Genomic DNA, 17,457 nt, shown 5'->3' with positions numbered 1-17,457 from the left:
GCAGCCCAGGGCCCTGGGGAGGCGGGGCAGGGGGGGGATTTACCGAATGAGTGGCTGCCATGAACAGATGAGGGGGGGGGGGGCGGGCAGGGAGGTCTGACAGACGTCTGGGTGGACAGACGGGGGGACAAGCCCCCTGCCTGCCACCTGCACCCCCCTCCCCCACTTCAGTGCTGCTTCGCCGGGCACTTGGGGGCACAGATGGAGCTGGCAGCGGGTGCCCCCCCCAGTGCCCCCCTTCCCCAAGCCTGCCTGGGCTTTAGCCGCTTACGCCAGGGCCCAGGAGGATTTAGTGGGGGAGGTAGCGGCAGAGGGGGGGGCACTTGTCTGTGGGCACAGGGCGCGGGGGGGGGGGGCACAGGGCAGTGCCAGGGGTGTAGGAGCCGGTCTCTGCCCTGGCAGCGAGGCAGGACCCCTGTCTGGAGCATCCCTTGCCCCCCCCCCCCCCCCATTTTAGCTCCCCTGTTGCAGCCCCGAGGTAGGCACCCTCCATACAGGGGTGCCTCCCCCCACCCCCTCCCCAGCCCTCCAGGCACTCGCCCCTCGTAGCACCCCCGGGTGCCAGCGGGCCCTGGGGTGCCAGGCGCCCTGTCCCTGCCCGCTCCGGTGTCCTTGAGCCCTCGGTCCCTGCCAGCTGATCGGCTTCCAGGAAAAAAAAAAAAAAAAAAAAAAAACACCCGCAATTACAAAGAGGGGTGATGTGTGAGCCAAAGGGGGGGGGGCGGGGGGGACAGGAATGTCCCCAGCGGTGGCAGATGGCCTTACCCAGGGTGCATTGTTCCTTTTAGTGTCTCTTATCCGCTGTAATAGGATCCCGGAGGGAGGGATGTGGGAGAGGGGAAGAGCGAGGGGGGCCCCGGCGTGGACCGGGGTGGGGGCCGGGGCTGCCAGCCTGGCCCTGGCCTGTCAAGCGGCTCATTGTTCCTGCCCCGGGTGTCACTGGGCGCCGCCGGGGACAATGTGGCACTGAGCGGGGTGGCCGGCGGCGGAGGGACGAGGCGCACGGAAAGGTACCCGCCAGGCCTGCTGCCGGGGGGGCCGGGGGGCTCGGGGGGGGCCGGGAGGGTGAGCGGAGAGAGGTTCCCCCAGGGACGGGGTGGGGGCTTCCTCCTGCCCCCCCCCCCCCCCCGTCACCACCCCTTGTCACCCGAAGGTGCCCCGAAGGACGGGCGGTGCCCAGCTTCGTGGCTGTCCCGATGCCAGCCGTGGGATGGGAAAAGGCAGGTGGCCTGTGCCCATCACCGGGGCCTTTGGCGTCCCTGCCGGCCTGGCTCACCTGGGGGAGAGCATCCCCCTGCCCGCGGACCCCCCACGTTGCCTGTGGCAGTGAGGGGACACCCCTGGCCCTGCCGCCTCCCCGCTGCCCCACCGCCAGCCTCGTTGTTCTCTCTCCTGGTGGGATCTTTTGTTCCCGGCAGATCCCTGCTGCCGTTCATCCCCGGGGCGATGGGGGCACCCGGGCAGGCTGCCCACCCCTGCCGGCATCACGCACGGCTCCGGATGCTGTGGGGAGGAGGGTTACAGGGGGGTACATCCCCATCCCCCCCCCCCGCCTCCCCGATTTCAGGCTCCCCTCAATCAGGAACAGGAATATTCCCCCTTCCCCAGCCTTTCCCCCTTTTTCCAGCCCCCGGTGGAAGATGGAGGATCCAAACCATCCCAGGGGTGCAAGCTGTAGCACTCAGTGGGTGCAGAGGAGACCAACCTGCCCCCCCACCTCCCCCACCCCCCTGTTACCCTGATGCAGGAGATGTGCCGTAACGGTGGCAAGTCCTGCCAACACCTAAAATAACTGCCCCCCCCCGCCATGCCCGCAGACATGGGCCCCAGCCCCAACACGGGTGCTTTGTTTCAAAGCCGCTTGGCATCGCCCAGCTCGCCGGGAGCCAGCGGTGCTGCAGCCGCCCACCCGTGCCCAGACACACGGCGATTGTCCTCCTCCTACTGGCACCACAGGGTCCTGGCCACCCCCATCCCCCAGGCACAGGGTCTGGGGGGGTGTCCTGGGGTGCTTAGTGGGGGGGCAGGGTGCAGCAGCATCCTGCACTGGGCATCATGCCATGGTTCATGTCGGGCTGGCGGTCCCCATCAGGGAGGTTGCCTCAGTTTCCCCTGGGGCTTTGTGCATGGGCAGGGAGGAGGAGGAGGAGGAAGAGGAAGGCTCATACAGCCTACAAGACCACCCAGGCCACCCTCAGCCCCCCCCACCCCACATGCCACCGTCCCAGCAAGTGCCTGCAAACCAAACTCCATCCCATAGCCACGTTCCCCATGCTTTTCCCCTTCTCCCCCGATGTCCATCCAGCTCCTGGCTCCGAGAAGGTGCGGTGCCAGCTCTGGCCAAGGGCCATGCACAGGCTGGATTGAAGGCAGGTACCCGCAGGCCCGGGCAGCCATGTGGCAGCAAGTCCCTTTGGGGAGCTCCCAGAAGGGGTGCAGGATGCCAGTGGTCTACCATGGGGCTGTGGAAGCCTCTCCTGCTGGAGGAGGGCACAGTGCTGCCCCTGCCTCAGTTTCCCCTCTTCCCAGCCATAGGTACTTTACCGGCTGCAGATTTGGGGGGGGAGGAATTAGTTGGGGCTTCCCCCCGTTCTGAAGTCCACCATGTCCCGCAGGCTCAGCTCTCCCTCCCGCCATGGCATCGCCAGACGGAGCCAGCGGCGTGGGTGGCAGCCCCGAGGAGACAGAGCTCAGCATCACCCTCACCCTCCGCATGCTCATGCACGGCAAGGTAAAGGCTGGGGGGGCTCGGCACTGCGCGGGGGGTTTCAGCAATGCCTGAGGTGGGGGGCCATGCTTGAGCACCAGCTCCTTGCCATACATTGCTTTCCTCCCTGCTCCCAACTCCCCCCAGGAACAGCATTCCCAGAAGGATTTCTTCCCCCATCCTAAGCCAGGGAGGGGCCTGTTCCCATGCCCCAGTGTCACCAGCAAGCCACCCAGTGTCCCAGTGGCTGCGAGACCGGGCCTGCCCATTGCCCATCTACTGGGCTGTGGGCAAAGGAGGGATGTGGCAGGCAGGGAGCTACCTGCTTACGGGGCCACCCTCATCTCTGCCTTTGCAGGAGATCGGCAGCATCATCGGCAAGGTAAGATTTGGGGTCCAAGGCATCGCCAGCCCTGGGCTCCCCTGGACCTGACCACCCGCCCTGTTCCTCTCCCTGCAGAAAGGAGAGACTGTTAAGAGGATACGAGAGCAGGTAAGAGTGTGCTGGGGGGCTGCCGGGTCCTGCTGCCTGTCCTGCCTGCACCTGGTGGCTCCCCTGTGTCCAGCCCTGGCCCACCCCATCCCCAAGCGGACCCAGGGGAGACATGGCTGCACCCTGGGAAAGCTGCCTGGGGCAGGCGGGAGGGGGAAAGTCCAGGTCTGCAGGCATCAAGGCCACCCCCAGAGAGCCCTTCCCTTGGGGGGGAGGACATTGAGCTCAAGGCCCCTGATGTCCCTGATGGGGTGTGACACCGTCCTCAGAGCAGCGCGCGCATCACCATCTCGGAGGGGTCCTGCCCTGAGCGCATCACCACCATCACTGGCTCCACTGACGCTGTCTTCCGCGCTGTCTCTATGATCGCCTTCAAGCTGGAGGAGGTAGGCAGCCCCCACACATGCCCGCTGAGTGTCCCCATGCCTGCAGGCTCCTGGGGCTTCAACACTGCATCCCCCCTCCCTCGCAGGACCTGGGATCCGGGAGTGATGGGGCAGTCCCAGGCAGAGCACCAGTGACGCTGCGCCTCGTCATCCCTGCCAGCCAGTGCGGCTCGCTCATCGGCAAGGCAGGAACTAAGATCCGGGAGATCCGGGAGGTGAGACTGAGGGTCCCCTGGGTGCAGGCTCCCTATTTTCCCCAGGGGATACAAAGCCTTTGGCACAGGGTCTGCCACAGTCCTGCAGGGGCTGGGTGAGGGGATGCAGGAGTGGAGCATCCCCCTGTGGATCCTGAAAAGGTCTCCAGGGGCCAAGGAGAGAACAGGGGAGGTGTGAGGTGCTAAGCCCCGGGGTGGGGTATGGCTGAGGCACCCCAGTATCTCCCTTTCCCCCCAGAGCACAGGGGCGCAGGTGCAGGTGGCCGGTGACCTGCTGCCCAACTCCACAGAACGGGCTGTCACCGTCTCGGGGGTGCCAGACACCATCATCCAGTGCGTGAGGCAGATCTGCGCCGTCATCTTGGAGGTACCCGCCAAGCCCCATGCCCCGTCCAGGGGGGCACATGCTGCCTGCACTCCCTCCCAGGGACTTCCCGTGCCCACCTGGATCCGGGCACCAGGGTCCTTCTGCGTGGAAGCCCATAAGCACCCTGCCTCAGTGGTGCTGGGGGCCATGCCCAGCTTGTTGGGGGTGGGGGGGAGGAGGCAAAGGAGGTCCAGGGGGCTGTGGAGCCATTCAACCTAGTCTCTCATCCCCTCCACCTCCTTCCCTCCCTCTCCAGTCGCCTCCGAAGGGGGCCACCATCCCCTACCACCCTGGCCTCTCCCTGGGCACCATCCTGCTCTCTGCCAACCAGGTAAGGGGCTGCAGCCCCCCAGGGGCATGGGGTGGCCAGGGGGCCCAGTGTCTGCTGGTGAGGGGCAGCTCCGGTGGGCTTGGGATGGCCTCCCTGCCCTGGGGGGGTGACCTGAGGCAGGGGTCCCTGCCTGGCCCCCCCACTGATACCCCTTCCTTCCCCCCCAGGGCTTCTCCATGCAGGGCCAGTACAGTGGGGTCTCTCCTGCGGAGGTGAGTCTGTCCCTGTGGCAGCCCATCTCTGTTCCCGTGGGTACCGGGTCTGTGCCCGCCGGGACGGGCGCTGCTGGGGATGCCTGTCCTGGTAGGCACTGGGTGCCAGCATCCAGCCCCGGGAGGGGACAGGGGACCCTCTGCTGTCGCCCCTAATGCCTCCTTCCTCCTCCTCCTGCTGCCCGGGCAGATGACGAAGCTGCAGCAGCTGTCAGGGCACTCGCTTCCCTTCGCCTCCCTGGGCCACGCACCCTCCATGATGCCAGGTGAGCATCTCCTATGCACCCCCCAGGGCTGGGGCTGTGGGGTGCCCCTCCTGACCCACCCAGCCACCTGGCCCTGATGAGGGCATCCCCATCCCCTGCACCCTCTCTGGTCCCAGCCTCCCTGGAACAGCTACCTGCCCTCCAGAATGACCCTGTCCTTGATTTCCTGGTGTCCCTGCACCCACCAGAGTCCCCCAACCCTGCAATGGGGGAGCACTGGCACCAAATTATGACTGTGCCTATGTCCCATCCTCCCTGCCTCTCCCCAGTGATACTTCAGGTTTGTCCCCAGGGCCGCTGACTGTCCCAGCATGGGCCTGGGGTGGGGGCACAGAGGTGCTGGAGACCCACCGCCCCACCACTAACATCACTGTCTCTCTCTCCAGGCCTGGACACCAGCTCCCAGAGCAGCTCCCAGGAGTTCCTGGTGCCCAATGACGTACGTGTGGGTCCTGGGGATGGCAATGGGGACCACAGCTTGCCCCCACCCATGTGGGGGGGGCACAGCCCCACAGCCATTTTGCAGGGGCCAGCACCCACTGCCCCACAGAGGGGAAGCTTTGCCTCAGCTGCCAGAGCTCAGGAGCAGGAGGGGCTGCTGGGGCAGAAGGAGCTGCAAGAAAAGGGAAACTGAGGCACAGGAGGGGGAAATGGCTTGGTCAATGCCAAGGAAGAGCCTTGGGATGTGGCAGCCCAGTGATGCTAGCCAGGGGGGGCTTGAGTGAGACCAAAAAGCAGGGTCTGCCTGAAGAAAGCAGCACCCTGCCCTCCTGGTGCCTGCCTCAGTTTCCCCAACCCTCCCAGGGGTAGGGGGTGGTCAGGTGAGCCCCCTGGGACCTCCCTGCTCAGCGTGACCCCTCCAGCTGCTCCCAGCTCACCTCAGTCCCTGCCCCTCCAGCTCATCGGCTGCATCATCGGCCGGCACGGTAGCAAGATCAGCGAGATCCGGCAGATGTCGGGCGCCCATATCAAGATTGGGAACCAGACCGAGGGCTCCAACGAGCGGCACGTGACCATCACGGGGTCCCCCGTCAGCATCACCCTGGCTCAGTACCTCATCACAGCCTGGTAGGTGCCAGCCTCGGGGGGACACACACTGGCTGCTAGCAAGGGGTGGCACCTCCCCAGCTACCCCGCCAACACAGATTTTGGGGGATACCCCCACTCCAGCATCCTCAGGAAGGATGAGCTGGGTGGTGCTATGAGGTCTTGAGATGGTGGGTGCAGGACTCGAGACCCCACAGGGCTTGAGCCCCAGCTCTTCAGCCCCACCCAGCAGGATGCCCATGGAGACCTGTGTGGGAAGGGATGGGGCACGCAGTCCCTGCACACTAAGATGGGCAGGTTGGGGCTGGGGACCTGCTCTGTCACTGTGGTGCTCACCACCCCATCCTTCTTGCTTACTTCCCCAGCTTAGAGACGGCCAAATCTACCTCCCAAGCGCCACCGGGCCCTGGCTCTATGGACCTCGGCGTGGGCTTCTCGCAGCCCCTCACCCCAGGCTCTGGCGCAGCACTGCCCGCCGTCGCCCCAGCCCCCCCAGCCCTGCTGGGCACCCCCTACACCATCTCCCTCTCCAACTTCATCGGCCTGAAGCCGGTGTCCTTCCTGGCGCTCTCCCCATCCTCCATGGGGGGTCCCAATGGCGGCACTGCCACCTACACGACCAAGATCTCGGCAGCCAATGGCGCCAAGAAAGCCGACCGGCAGAAGTTCTCGCCCTATTGAGCCCTCCCAGTGGGTGGGCAAGGGGGTCTGGGGTGCCACCCCATGCCACGGACACCTCTCTGCTGCCCACCCTGTTCCCCAGCCCCTGCCAGGTGCCCCATGCCTGGGGTGGATCCCCTTGTCCCCCACCCCAGGGAAGGGAAGGGTCTTCCCGTTGGCCATGCCCACTGGAGGAAAGGGCTGCTGCGCTGCCTGCTGCACGTCCCAGCAGCACTGTGCCCCCCTCCCTGATTTTTCTGCACGGGGACCGCGTGCCCTGGTATGGGGGGATAGGTGGCTGTCCCTGCCAGCCTGGGGTCCCTTTTCCCAATGCCCTGTGCTGGAGTGGGACCTCCACCTCCTGCCCCTCGCCCTGCCTACCCTGCCGTCCCACTCCTGCCCACCCTCTCTGGCTGGCACCCAAAATGCAGGTCCCAACAGATGAGGGGCTGCCTGGCCTCTCCGTGGATCCCCTGTTCCCTGGCTCTGGTGGGGGGGTCCTCCCCGGGCCACCCCAGGGCAATCACCTCCCAGCAACCCCATCTGAGAGCCGGTCCCCGCTGGCTTGGAAATGCTGTATATATAAGTCTATATTTTTTCCTCCTTTGTAACTTATCAATGGTTTAATAAAAAGATAAAAATTATAAGAAAAAAATAATAATATCCCCCACCCTGGGTGCAGACACCCCACACACACCAGGGGTAGCCGCAGCTCCTGGGGACAGGGGGTGGTGGCGGTGGCCAGAGGGGTGTCCCTGTGACCAGGAAGGTGCTGGCCCTCAGCCCCAGTCTCTCTGGGGACCTCCCCGGAGCCCCCTCCCCGCCATGGGGCAGTTTGAGAGGCCAAGGGTCAGTTCTCCTCCAGCCCCTCAGTTATTACTGGGGCAGGGGGCTCTCCAACCCACTGTGCCAGCACCTTTGGGGTGGCCTGGGACCTTTGGGGGTGGGCTGGGGGTGACACCCCTCCAGTGTCCCCCCAGCAGGGATCAGTCCCCGTGCTTGCACTGGGGGTCTCATGTGAGGGTACCCAAGCCCTGCAGAAGCAATAGGACCAAAGGGGGACAGCGGCTTCCGGTCCCCTTCAGTTGCTGCTGGCCAGGGGCACCCCACACAGCCCCCTCATGCCACCCTGTGCCACCACGTCCACCCCAGCACACCCCTGGCCAGCAGCCCAGTTTGGCTGGCACGTGGCACCACTGGCTGGGCTTCAGCTGGGCAGCTGTGTCCATAAACAGCCTGGCATGGACCCCCAGCCTGCAACCTCCCCTGGAGAGGCATCCCCTGCCAGCTTGGGGCGGACAGAGGGCACGGCTGGGCACGGCCACAGGCAGCGCATGCTGCCACACCAGCAGGAAAAACAGACACAGCCAGAGCCAGCCCCAAGGGTGCCGTCCCTCTTATAAGGACTATGGGTGACAGGAAATCCTCTGCCCAGACGTTAGTTTTGGGTTAAACAGCCAAGGATGGAGGGCTCCACGTTGCCATCCAGGCTCAGCGGGGTGCCCAGGGCCCTGGTGTTATGGGTGTTAGTGGTGTTAGCTGGACCACTGCTCATGGGTGGAGTGTAAGGGACCTCTGCTCTTCCCCACTGGCCACAAGTGGTCCCAATGAGGTGACGGAAATGGAGGTACTCCCTCCTCTGGCCCTGCATAGGAGCCCTTTGGCTTCCCATGTCCCAAGGAGAGCGCGTCCATCCAACTGGGTTGTGCTGGTGGAGCCAGAGACAGTCCCAGCCTGCAGAAAGGAGATGAGGCTTCCCCAGATCTACTGTCTTCTCCAGGTGGAGAAAATGTCTTCCACCACAAGCTCAGAGAAGAGGCAAAACCTGAACAAGGACCCTTCCAAATCCAAGAGGCTGTGTCCAAGCAGGTCCAATGGGTCCCTGGCAGGTCCCCTGCCCACCCTTCTGCCCCGCATGGTGGGACAGGGCCCCATGCTCTTCAGCTGCTCTCTTCAGGAACTTGACCTGGGATGGGGAAGGCCATCTTGGTCTGGTCCAGCCTGTTCCTGGGGCTGGGGCTGATGCAGCTGGTGTGGGTCTCCAGTGTGGAGGTTGCTCTCTGGAGGAACTGCAAGAAGTTTTCCTGGACAGAGGCCTCCGAGACGGAAAGACAGAGCTCCTGGCCCAGCGGCCGGTTGAGACAGCTGCGCCGGAGCCGGGCCAGCTCCTCCCGGATCTGGCGGTTCAGCAGCCCATAGAAGAAGGGATTGATGGCAAAGGAGGAGTAGGCAATCCATGTGACCACCATCTCCCCGTGCCCACCACCCACCGTGCCAGTGGTGACAGAGGAGTGCAAGTGGAAAGCGAAGAAGGGCAGCCAGCAGCACAAGAACTGTCCTACAATGAGGACCAAGGTGAGGATGGCCTTGTTGCTTCCCAAAAAAAAGCGCTCTGGCATCAGCCTGGGCAGTGGCAGGTTCCTGGTGGTGATGATAGTCACTTGGCTGGCAATGGAGTTGGATCGCTGTCTCGGCGCAGCTGCTGCCTGTGCTGGCACAGACGCATGTTGTTGGGATGCCATCCGGGCCACGCGGTAGACACTGCAGTAGACAGTGAAGATGATGATGGTGGGCAGGACAAAGCAAACGATGCTGAAGATGATCACAAAAGCCTTCTTGTGGGCCCCAGGGCTCCAGTAGACTGTGCAGCGGCTAGCACTGGTGGCCCCGTTGCCTTGAGGCCAGCCCACCAGTGCCAAGACAGTGATGAGAACAGACTTGACCCAAATGAAGATCACTCCAGCCACTGCCAGCCTGATGGTCATCTTGACCTCATACCTCATGGGGTGGACGATGTAGTAGTACCGCTCCACACTGATGATGGAGATGGTGAGGATGGAGGCACTGATGAAGCAGATATTCAGGAATATCAAGGCCTGGCACTCAGCAATGCTGTAGATCACCCTGTTGAAGCAGGAGGAGCTGGAGATGATCCCCAGGGGCATGAGGAAAATGGCAGAGAGGAGGTCAACCACACAGAGGTGGCAGACAAAGATGAACTTCCTGAGAAGGGGAGTTTTGAGAATGACAAGCATCACCACAGTGTTGGCCACCAGAGCAGTGAGGGTGAGGAGGACCATACAGAGGAGGCCCATCACCTCCTGGGCAATGGACTGCTCGGGGACAGAGAGTGGCTCTAGGCTGTCCGTGGTGTTCAGCCCCATTCGGCTTGCTATCCCCGTGGAGGGCTAAGCCAGTAGCTCCAGTGCCCAGGCAGCAAGGGCTCTTCTCCCGCATCCCTTAGGGGGAAACCCCACTAGAGCCATGGCTGCTGTCTTCTTCTTGCCTGTTGGGGAGGGGAGCAGGGCATGAAGGAGAAGGACCAAAATGAGGAAGAGCCACAGAGAAACCTGGAGACGACCTGAACCCCCCCGAGATGCTGGAGCAGGGAGAGGTGCCCAGCGAGGTCATGGCACCGTGCCTAGCCCAGGGCTGGCGCCCGGTCTGTCTCCAGCCTGGCCAGGGTTGGCACTGCAGGGACCTGCAGGCACCCGTGCCAGGCTGACGCCCGGTCCCCCCGCCCCAGCCGCAGCACCTCACCCCAAGGAGGGACAGCACAAACCCGCCTGCCCCATCCCTGCTCCTTGCTCCATCCACAGGGGACCCCAGGGGGTGTGGGGGCAGGGGGACCCAGCGCACCTTTGCTCCTCGGAAAGTGGGTGATGCTCCCCTCCTCGCCGGGGACGCTTCTCGCCGGCGTCGCTCCTGCAGCAGAACGGGGGCTGCCGGCCCCCGCACCAGGCCACGCTCCCCCCTTCCCCGCGCCCCGTCACCCGCTCGTCATCCTGTTTGCCTGCAGCCCGCCAGCTGCGGATGGCACCAGCTGTCACTCCCGGGCGCTGCCTGCGCTGCCTGCACTCGTGGCGGTCCCACGGGGACAGCTGCTGGGTCCTAGCAGCCGGCGGGGGCTCAGGAAGGGGGGATCAAGGTCCTCCAGCCCTGTGCCCCCCCAGCATGGCCACACGCCATGCCAGGCCTGGTCCGTCTGCAAGGACAGCTCAGCCCCAAGGTCCCCGGGGCTCGGAGGACAGACCTACAGGCAGGTCTGAGGTGTTTCCTCCCTGCCAGCCCATGGATGCTCCGGGGCATCCATGGGCTACTGGGATAACGCAGACAGGAGTTTCCTTTCCCTTCCACCCTGGGGACCTGGACACATGCTTGGGGGGCACATGAGAGCATGGAGAGGGGCTTGTCATGGGCACCAGGCTGGGGCACAGCAGCAGGCATGGCACCAAGCATGGCACCAGAGGGAGGGAGACGCACCTCCTGCTTGGCCATGGATGAGGTCCTCCATGCCCAGGCAGGGCAGCCCATCTTGCTCATCCTCTGTAGCTCTGACACCACGGCGACAGGGACAAGCCGCATGCCTTGCAAAGGTGATGAGAGCACCTGACTCGCAAAGCCACCAGCTTTCACCTGAAGGCTGCCAGCACCAGACAGCCACAACAGGCTGTAGCCCCTCCAGAGCCACCCACCACCATCCCTGCAGGGACCCACCACCACCCTTCCCTGCTCCGCTCCCACCTGGCTGGGCAGGAAAGTGACAGCATCACTTGGTACAAGGCACGGTGTTTTTATTCATGGTAAAAGCAGGTTCTGTCCCCAATGCCAGCCTCTTCCTTACCAAGCCCCAGGTGGGGTGGCCGGGAAGTCAAGATCACTGTGCTGATGGGCATCACCAGCTGGTGCTGGGATGGGGCCACAGGGTGTCCAGGCACCCTCAGAACTGGAGCTGGACAAGGTAGCGGATGCGGCACTGGCTTTCCTGGTAGATGAGGTACTCACTCTGGCTGAAAGAGGAGTCCTTGTAGGTGGCCATGGGGATGGGCTTGCCCTGGCACACCAGAACTTTCTTGCCATCCAGCAGCATCTCCTCATCCTGCGCAGGGTCTGGGTGAGAAGACACCCCACCAACACCACGTCAAGCCCAAGATCTGTCCTCTCTACCCCCCTGCCCCATGCTCACCCCAGCTGCACAGACCCCCACACCCTCTCCTGCCCCTGGCTCACCGGGCTCTGTCCGGCCACAGGCCAGGACACTGTCATAGCCGGCGGGTGGCTGACACAGCGTGGGGTCATCACAGGTGATGCGGTAGGGCTTGCCCAGGGCCACCTCCGTCAGGAACATGATGCCAACCTTCTTGGATGTGCAGCCCACTGCCATGGGAGAAGGGGATGGGGATGATGGCACCAGCCCTGGCATTCCCACTTGGTTGTGCCCAGGCCACCCCGGCACACAGGGAAGGGGCTTGGCATTCAGAGCAGCTGCCTGGCAGGGGGTATGCAAAGGCAGCTGGGCTCCCACAGACTCTGTGGGCCCAGGACCCTCACCGTAGCAGGCTGACTTGCTGTTCTCAGAGGCGAAGTAGATGCCCTTGCCCACGCGCCCGCCCGAGTGGGGCATGATGCGCAGCCCGCTCTTCAGGATGGCCGCAATCACCGCCACGTTGGTGCCGTGCCAGAGCAGGCGCCGGTGCTCCAGGAGGTTGTGGGCTTTGAAGCGCTCGCCCTGGAGAGAGGCAGAGCTAAGGGCTGTCCATGGAGGGAGATGTGGGTGCCCGGCAGTGGAGGATGCCCCCAGCCCAACCCCAGTGCCAGGCTGGGGGGGCAGGGGAGTGGGTGCTTGTTTGCCCCTGGCCAGCTAGGTTCAAGCCACCCTGGGTGGAGATGCCTGGAGCCCTGATGCAGACAAAGCTCCACCCTGGGATGCAGCCAGGGTTTTCCCACTGCAGGACAGGGATAAGCAACTCCTTCTTCTCACCTCACCGTCTCGGGCCACCTGCCAGATGTTGAGGATGCGGAGTTTGCGTCCGGTCTGTGACACATAGTTTTGGATCAGCTGCCAGGGAGGGAAACAGGAAAGCGGTGTCACCACAGGCAGCCATCCCAGCAATGCCCAGAGTCCCCATGGGGCAGTGGGAACCTTTGGGGTGCCCGCAGACTGGTCTCAGTTGCTCCAGTCATGGGGCACCATGGCACAAACAGCACCTGGTATTCCCGGGAAGCCGGGTCCAGCAGGGAGAGCTGGCAGCAAAGCAGGGCATAATCCTGATCCAGTGGATGGACAACTTCCTCTTCCTCCTCTTCCTTCACCTTCTGTGCCTGCAGGCTCTGTGCCACCTCGATGTCAGCCAGCACCTGGCAGGCACAGACCAGGGACATCCTCACTGCCAGTGCCAGGCACCATGCCGGGGGGACCAGGGCAACCTCCTGCCAGCACCTCCCTGACCCACAAGCAGGAGCCCTTCGTGGGGAGGGATGCCACCCACTGGGTGTCCCAGCATCTCACCAACAGCATGTCCTTCTTAGCACGCAGCAGTTCAGGGGAGTTGATGGGGGGTGGCCGTGCCCGCCCAAAGTTATGGGGGACGATGGTGTAGAAGCGGGAGGAGAGGTCCTCCAGGCGGGCGGCCTGGGGGGGCTGCTCCTGCAGCGCTGCCTCCAGCTCCTCCAGCGCCTCAAAGCCCCTCGCAATCTGCTGCTTGCTCAGCTTCCCCAGTGGCATCTTCTTCACATCTGACCAGGGATACAAGGGAGGGCACAGGTGAACCCACTCCACAGCTACTTCCAATAACCTCCAGCATCACCATGGGCATATGCGGGCACCCAGCGTGAGGGACCCACAGTCCCACCAGGTGCCGGGCTGTCAGTGGGGATGCTCTAAAATCCACCAGCACCTCTGCCTTGTTCACCTCCCCCCCTGCACCCTCCGGCTGCTGCCCCCAGACCCGCCCAATGCCAGCCATCACCTCCTACCAATATTCATGGTCTGCATGGCATCCCGGAACATGTCGCTGCTGAAGATGAGGGACACCAGGTCCTGCGTGGCTTTGTCCAAGGTGCAGGGCCGCACCCGCTGCTTGCAGGCCTTGTCCCCATCCACGCCATCCACCTGCAGACCCCCAACATCACTGTGCCACCTGCGAGCCCACGGGAGGCTGCAGGGGCACAGCACTGGGGCTGCCTGTCTCAGTGGGGAGACTGTGCCCCCTGAGCAGCAGAGCGACGGGCAGGCACTGCCTCCGCTTTCCATGACTGATGCCACCCAGATGTCTGTGGTTCTTGCTTGGGATGCTCTCCACTCCATCTCAACCCATTACCCCCACATCTCTGCCCACAGGCTGTTTCAGCTCGCACCCAGATCCCTCCCAAAACCCACCCCATCCTGCAGACCCACTTGGATGTCCTGGTGCTCAATGGGCAAGGGGTGGGATGTGAGGACCACCCCACTATGGTGACACCCAGGCTGCCCGGCACACTCACCCTGAGGGCAACCTCCACCTCCTGCCCAGCCCCTGGCTGCACCTCGATGAGCGTGTACTTCCCCGGCTGGGCAACGAAGTTCTCCCTCTCCGCCCAACTGTTCTTGGTCTTCTCCCGAAACTTCTTCTCAAAGTCCTTCTTGGCAGCCTCCAGGGAGGCGGAGGGCATGAGCTTGGACTGGCCCACCTCCCCCTGGCAGTGGACAGCAGTGGTCAGGACCACCCCTCCATCCCAGCTCCACCAGCCCTATGCTGAGGGGAGCAGCCCAGGAGCAAGGGGGCTGCAGCACAGTGAGCAGGAAGGCCTGAGCCACTAGCACCGAGTCTGGGTGTCCCTCCAGCTTGGGACTACTTGCTGGGGTGTCATGCTCACTTGTCACCACAGTGACAGGTACCATTCCCCCCCCGCTGCATTGTGTGGGGGCTAGTCCTTGAAGTCCCCCCAGCGAGGGGCTACAGCAGGGCCACTTGGTTGCTTGCTTTTGGACCGGGAACAAGGGATGGTGACCACCAGGTTCATCCCTGACCTTTGGGGGTCCCAAGGCAGGGTGAGGACAGCTGGGGTGGGGGGAACAAGCGGTGCTGGGGTGGACTCACCACGCGGCCCCAGCGGCTCCAGACACTATAGGCACCATCATTCTCAAGGAGCTGGATGATGTAGAACTTGTTGTTGTTGGCGCTGATGTTGGTCTGGTTCAGGGTGCAGTCATAGTCCTCGTAGACCTACAGTGAGCAGCACAGCCCGAGATGGCACCTGGGCAGCGTTTGAGGGTGGGGGGAGGAGGGCAGAACTGTCCCAGTGGGGATGCAGGGGGGTCTGTGAGGAAAACTGGGGCTGCCCCTGTGTCAGCAAGGCAGGGGCTGCCCTGGGACTCCCCAAGTTCCTCCTGCCCACATCCCCTTGTTCCAGCCCCTCTGGGTACCCCAGCCCTGCTCTCACCCGGGCACCTGGTGCCGTGCTCAGGGGGCACAACCCATCGATGGTGGCAGGGGGCTTCTCCTTTGGGGCAGTTTTCAGGGCTGCCAAGGTGGAGCTCCAGGCATCATCCTCCTCTTTCCCCTTTGCTTTCTTGCCCTTGCCATCTGACTGCTTTGGGGGGGACGCGTGGCGCTTGGAGGCCATGGTTGAGCCACCTCTGAGGGAACAGCACAGCCTTAATCCCGCAGCAAAATCCTTGGGGAGAGCAGAGCAGGAGGTGAGAGATGCTGAGCTGCCCTTCCGGGAAAGTCTGGCTGGGCTGTGCCTTGCTTTCTCTACGCCTCCAGACCACAGACCGGCTGGAGGAGGGGATGGGACCTCTCCCTCCAAAATGTCTCATCCTTGCCCCTCCACTCGGGGTGGGGACAGAGTCCCTCGGCACCCTCCAGCCCTCAGGGGGAGCCCAAAGGGGAGACACAGCCCAGTGACGTGGAGCCACGGGGAAGTGCGATGAGGGAACGGCTGCTTGCGCAGCAAACTCGGGCCAGAAGAGCTGGAAGTGGACAAAGGTCTGCTGGAAGGGCAGGGGGAGCCAGAAGAGCCCTGCCTAGCCCCCCCCACCCCTCACCAGGGACCCCCAACCCACAAGAGTGTGTCCCCAAGGCTCCCCCCTGCCCTGTGCTCCCAGAGGCATGTAGGAGAGGAAAGCATGCAATGCCCCCCCCTTCCCCAAAATCCGTCCCCCAAGCCCAGCGAAGGGGTGCAGCACCCTGCAGGGAGAGGGCATGGTGCTTTGAGTTGGGCGTGAGGGGGGCTCGGGCAGCCCCTCATCTCCTATGTCCTCCTGGTTCCAGCCAAGCAGGGAGTGCTGGGGGGCAGCAAAGGGGATAGCAGAGCGGGGAGCAGCCAGGTCCTACCTGCTCCCACTGCCCGGGGGCACCAGGCACGGCCGCTCCCTGCGGAGGAGCCTTGGGGCAGGTTGGGCAGCCTGCCTGGAAGCGAAACTTTTTCCCTAGAGAAGAGCCGGCAGCAGCCAGGGATGACAGCAGGGACAGCTGTCACATGCCCGGGCAGCGCATGCACCCTGTGACAGGCCTGCCTGCCTGCCTGCCTGTCCCCGGACAAGGGGTGACCCTGCTGCCGGCAGCCCCTCCAGCCAGCCCCCCTCCACCATGCTCTGGGATGGAGAAAACAGTCTTGCAAGGGTTAAAGCCTGCGTGATTTTGCATGTTCAGTCTCATTTCTTGGTTCCCTGCCAAGCAGGCAGGGCTGAAGATCAGGCAGGGCGGAGGACCGGACTCTGGCTCGAAGGATTCGCAGCAATTGCTGCCTTCTCCTGCCTGCAAACTGCCCTGCTGTAAGAGGGACTTGTCCCTGAGCAGGAGCGGTTGCAGGGCCGGTGGGGACGGGTGGCACGGAGAGGAGGCAGAGCTGCCCTTGCTGCTGGGGACGTGGAGGGGACGATGCTGCTGGAGCCAGGGCATCGGTGGCTTTGTAGCTCCTGAGCTTGGCCATGTCAGCCAGAGGCAGCGCAGGCGAGGGTACAGCCCCGTGTTGGGGGCAGAAACGGTGATTTAGCTGTATGGAGGCAGGTTCTCCCCCAAGGGGACTGCAGCCCACGGAGGAGCCCACGCCGGGGCGGGCGAGATGAGTAAGAAGCAAGGAGTGGCAGGAGGAGAGCAGAGGCTCCTGCCCTGCATGCCACCCACTGTCTCAGCAAAGGGACGGAGAAGGACTGGATGTGGGGTGGAGAGAACACGGAGAAGGGAGAACAGGAGGGAGGTGGTGGCTGGTGTCCAGCCTGGGGAAGGAAAGGTGCTTCCCCGAGGACTCCCTTTTCTTTATGTCTTCTTTGCTTCCACACGGCTGGATCTGTAGGTAAAAGGGCCCTTCCATGGGCCCACCACCCTCTCCAGAGGTTCCCGTGGCTCAATGTCCAAGTGGAAACCAATAAGGAGTGGTGTCCCTCAAGGGTCTGTGCTGGGACCTATTTAGTCTTCAAGAACACAGACAGTGGGACGGAGTGTCCCCTCAGCGATTCTGTGGGTGGCTCCAAGCCGTGTGATGCAGTTCAACGGCTTGAAGGAAGGGATGCCATCCAGAGGGACCTTGACAATCTGGAGGAGTTGGGGTTGTTCAGCCTCCAGAAGAGGAGGCTCCAGGGACACCTTACTGTGGCCTTTCAGTATATAAAGGAAGATGGAGACCTTTTACCAGGGCATGTAGTGACAGGAGAAGGTGCAATGATTTTAATCAGAAAGAGGGCAGGTTTAGACTGGACATAAGGGAGAAATGTTTTGTGATGGGGGTTGTGAGACCGGGTTGCCCAGAGAAGCTGTGGATTCCCCATCCCTGAAGGTGCTCAAGGTCGGGTTGGATGGGGCTTTGAGCAACCTGGTCTAGTGGAAGGTGTGGCTGGACTGGGTGACCTTTGAAGGTCCCTTCCAAACCAAACCACCCCGCCATGCATAGGAAGACAGAGGGAAGGAGACCGAGGCCCCGCCCCGCACTACAACTCCCGGCGCGCCCCGCGGCGGCCGGCGGCCTCTGCGCCTGCGCGGCGCCTGGAAACTTCCAGGCCTGGGGCGCGCT

At 63.5% G+C, this 17,457-nt stretch overlaps 3 protein-coding genes across 4 annotated transcripts; 1 reads left to right on the top strand and 2 right to left on the bottom strand.

Annotated features, from left to right (window-relative positions):
• The first annotated feature begins 852 nt into the window (after positions 1 to 852).
• PCBP4 (poly(rC) binding protein 4) lies at positions 853 to 7,309 on the top strand. The gene is made up of 13 exons (XM_074151311.1): positions 853 to 1,010; positions 2,616 to 2,731; positions 3,066 to 3,089; positions 3,168 to 3,200; positions 3,470 to 3,586; positions 3,673 to 3,801; positions 4,040 to 4,168; positions 4,425 to 4,499; positions 4,667 to 4,711; positions 4,902 to 4,977; positions 5,364 to 5,416; positions 5,876 to 6,045; positions 6,390 to 7,309. Exons 2-13 carry the CDS (start codon positions 2,636 to 2,638, stop codon positions 6,703 to 6,705), a joined length of 1,263 nt encoding a protein of 420 aa, XP_074007412.1. The 5' UTR covers positions 853 to 1,010; positions 2,616 to 2,635; the 3' UTR covers positions 6,706 to 7,309.
• A 1,315-nt stretch (positions 7,310 to 8,624) lies between these two features.
• On the bottom strand, positions 8,625 to 9,921 carry LOC141467907 (probable G-protein coupled receptor). The gene is given in 2 exon segments (XM_074152611.1): positions 8,625 to 9,869; positions 9,871 to 9,921. Coding segments are annotated over 2 exon segments (1,296 nt in total).
• A 1,313-nt stretch (positions 9,922 to 11,234) lies between these two features.
• On the bottom strand, positions 11,235 to 15,937 carry PARP3 (poly(ADP-ribose) polymerase family member 3). Of its 2 annotated transcripts, none has more exons than XM_074151704.1 (11): positions 15,783 to 15,896; positions 14,887 to 15,082; positions 14,544 to 14,669; positions 13,948 to 14,139; positions 13,441 to 13,576; positions 12,974 to 13,200; positions 12,673 to 12,822; positions 12,446 to 12,523; positions 12,016 to 12,193; positions 11,695 to 11,841; positions 11,235 to 11,574 (listed from the first exon to the last, which is right to left on the bottom strand). In XM_074151704.1, the coding sequence occupies exons 2-11, from the start codon at positions 15,067 to 15,069 to the stop codon at positions 11,405 to 11,407; spliced, it is 1,587 nt and encodes a 528-aa protein (XP_074007805.1). In that variant the 5' UTR covers positions 15,070 to 15,082; positions 15,783 to 15,896; the 3' UTR covers positions 11,235 to 11,404. The 2 variants fall into 2 exon arrangements, with proteins under 2 accessions (XP_074007805.1, XP_074007804.1); XM_074151703.1 differs by having other exon boundaries at positions 11,240 to 11,574; positions 14,887 to 15,120; positions 15,783 to 15,937.
• Positions 15,938 to 17,457: the final 1,520 nt, after the last annotated feature.

The sequence above is a fragment of the Numenius arquata genome, chromosome 8, assembly GCF_964106895.1.
Source record: "Numenius arquata chromosome 8, bNumArq3.hap1.1, whole genome shotgun sequence".
Classification (NCBI taxonomy): domain Eukaryota; kingdom Metazoa; phylum Chordata; class Aves; order Charadriiformes; family Scolopacidae; genus Numenius; species Numenius arquata.
Note: the sequence above shows the minus strand (reverse complement) of the source record. Positions and strands in the feature narration are given on the sequence as shown.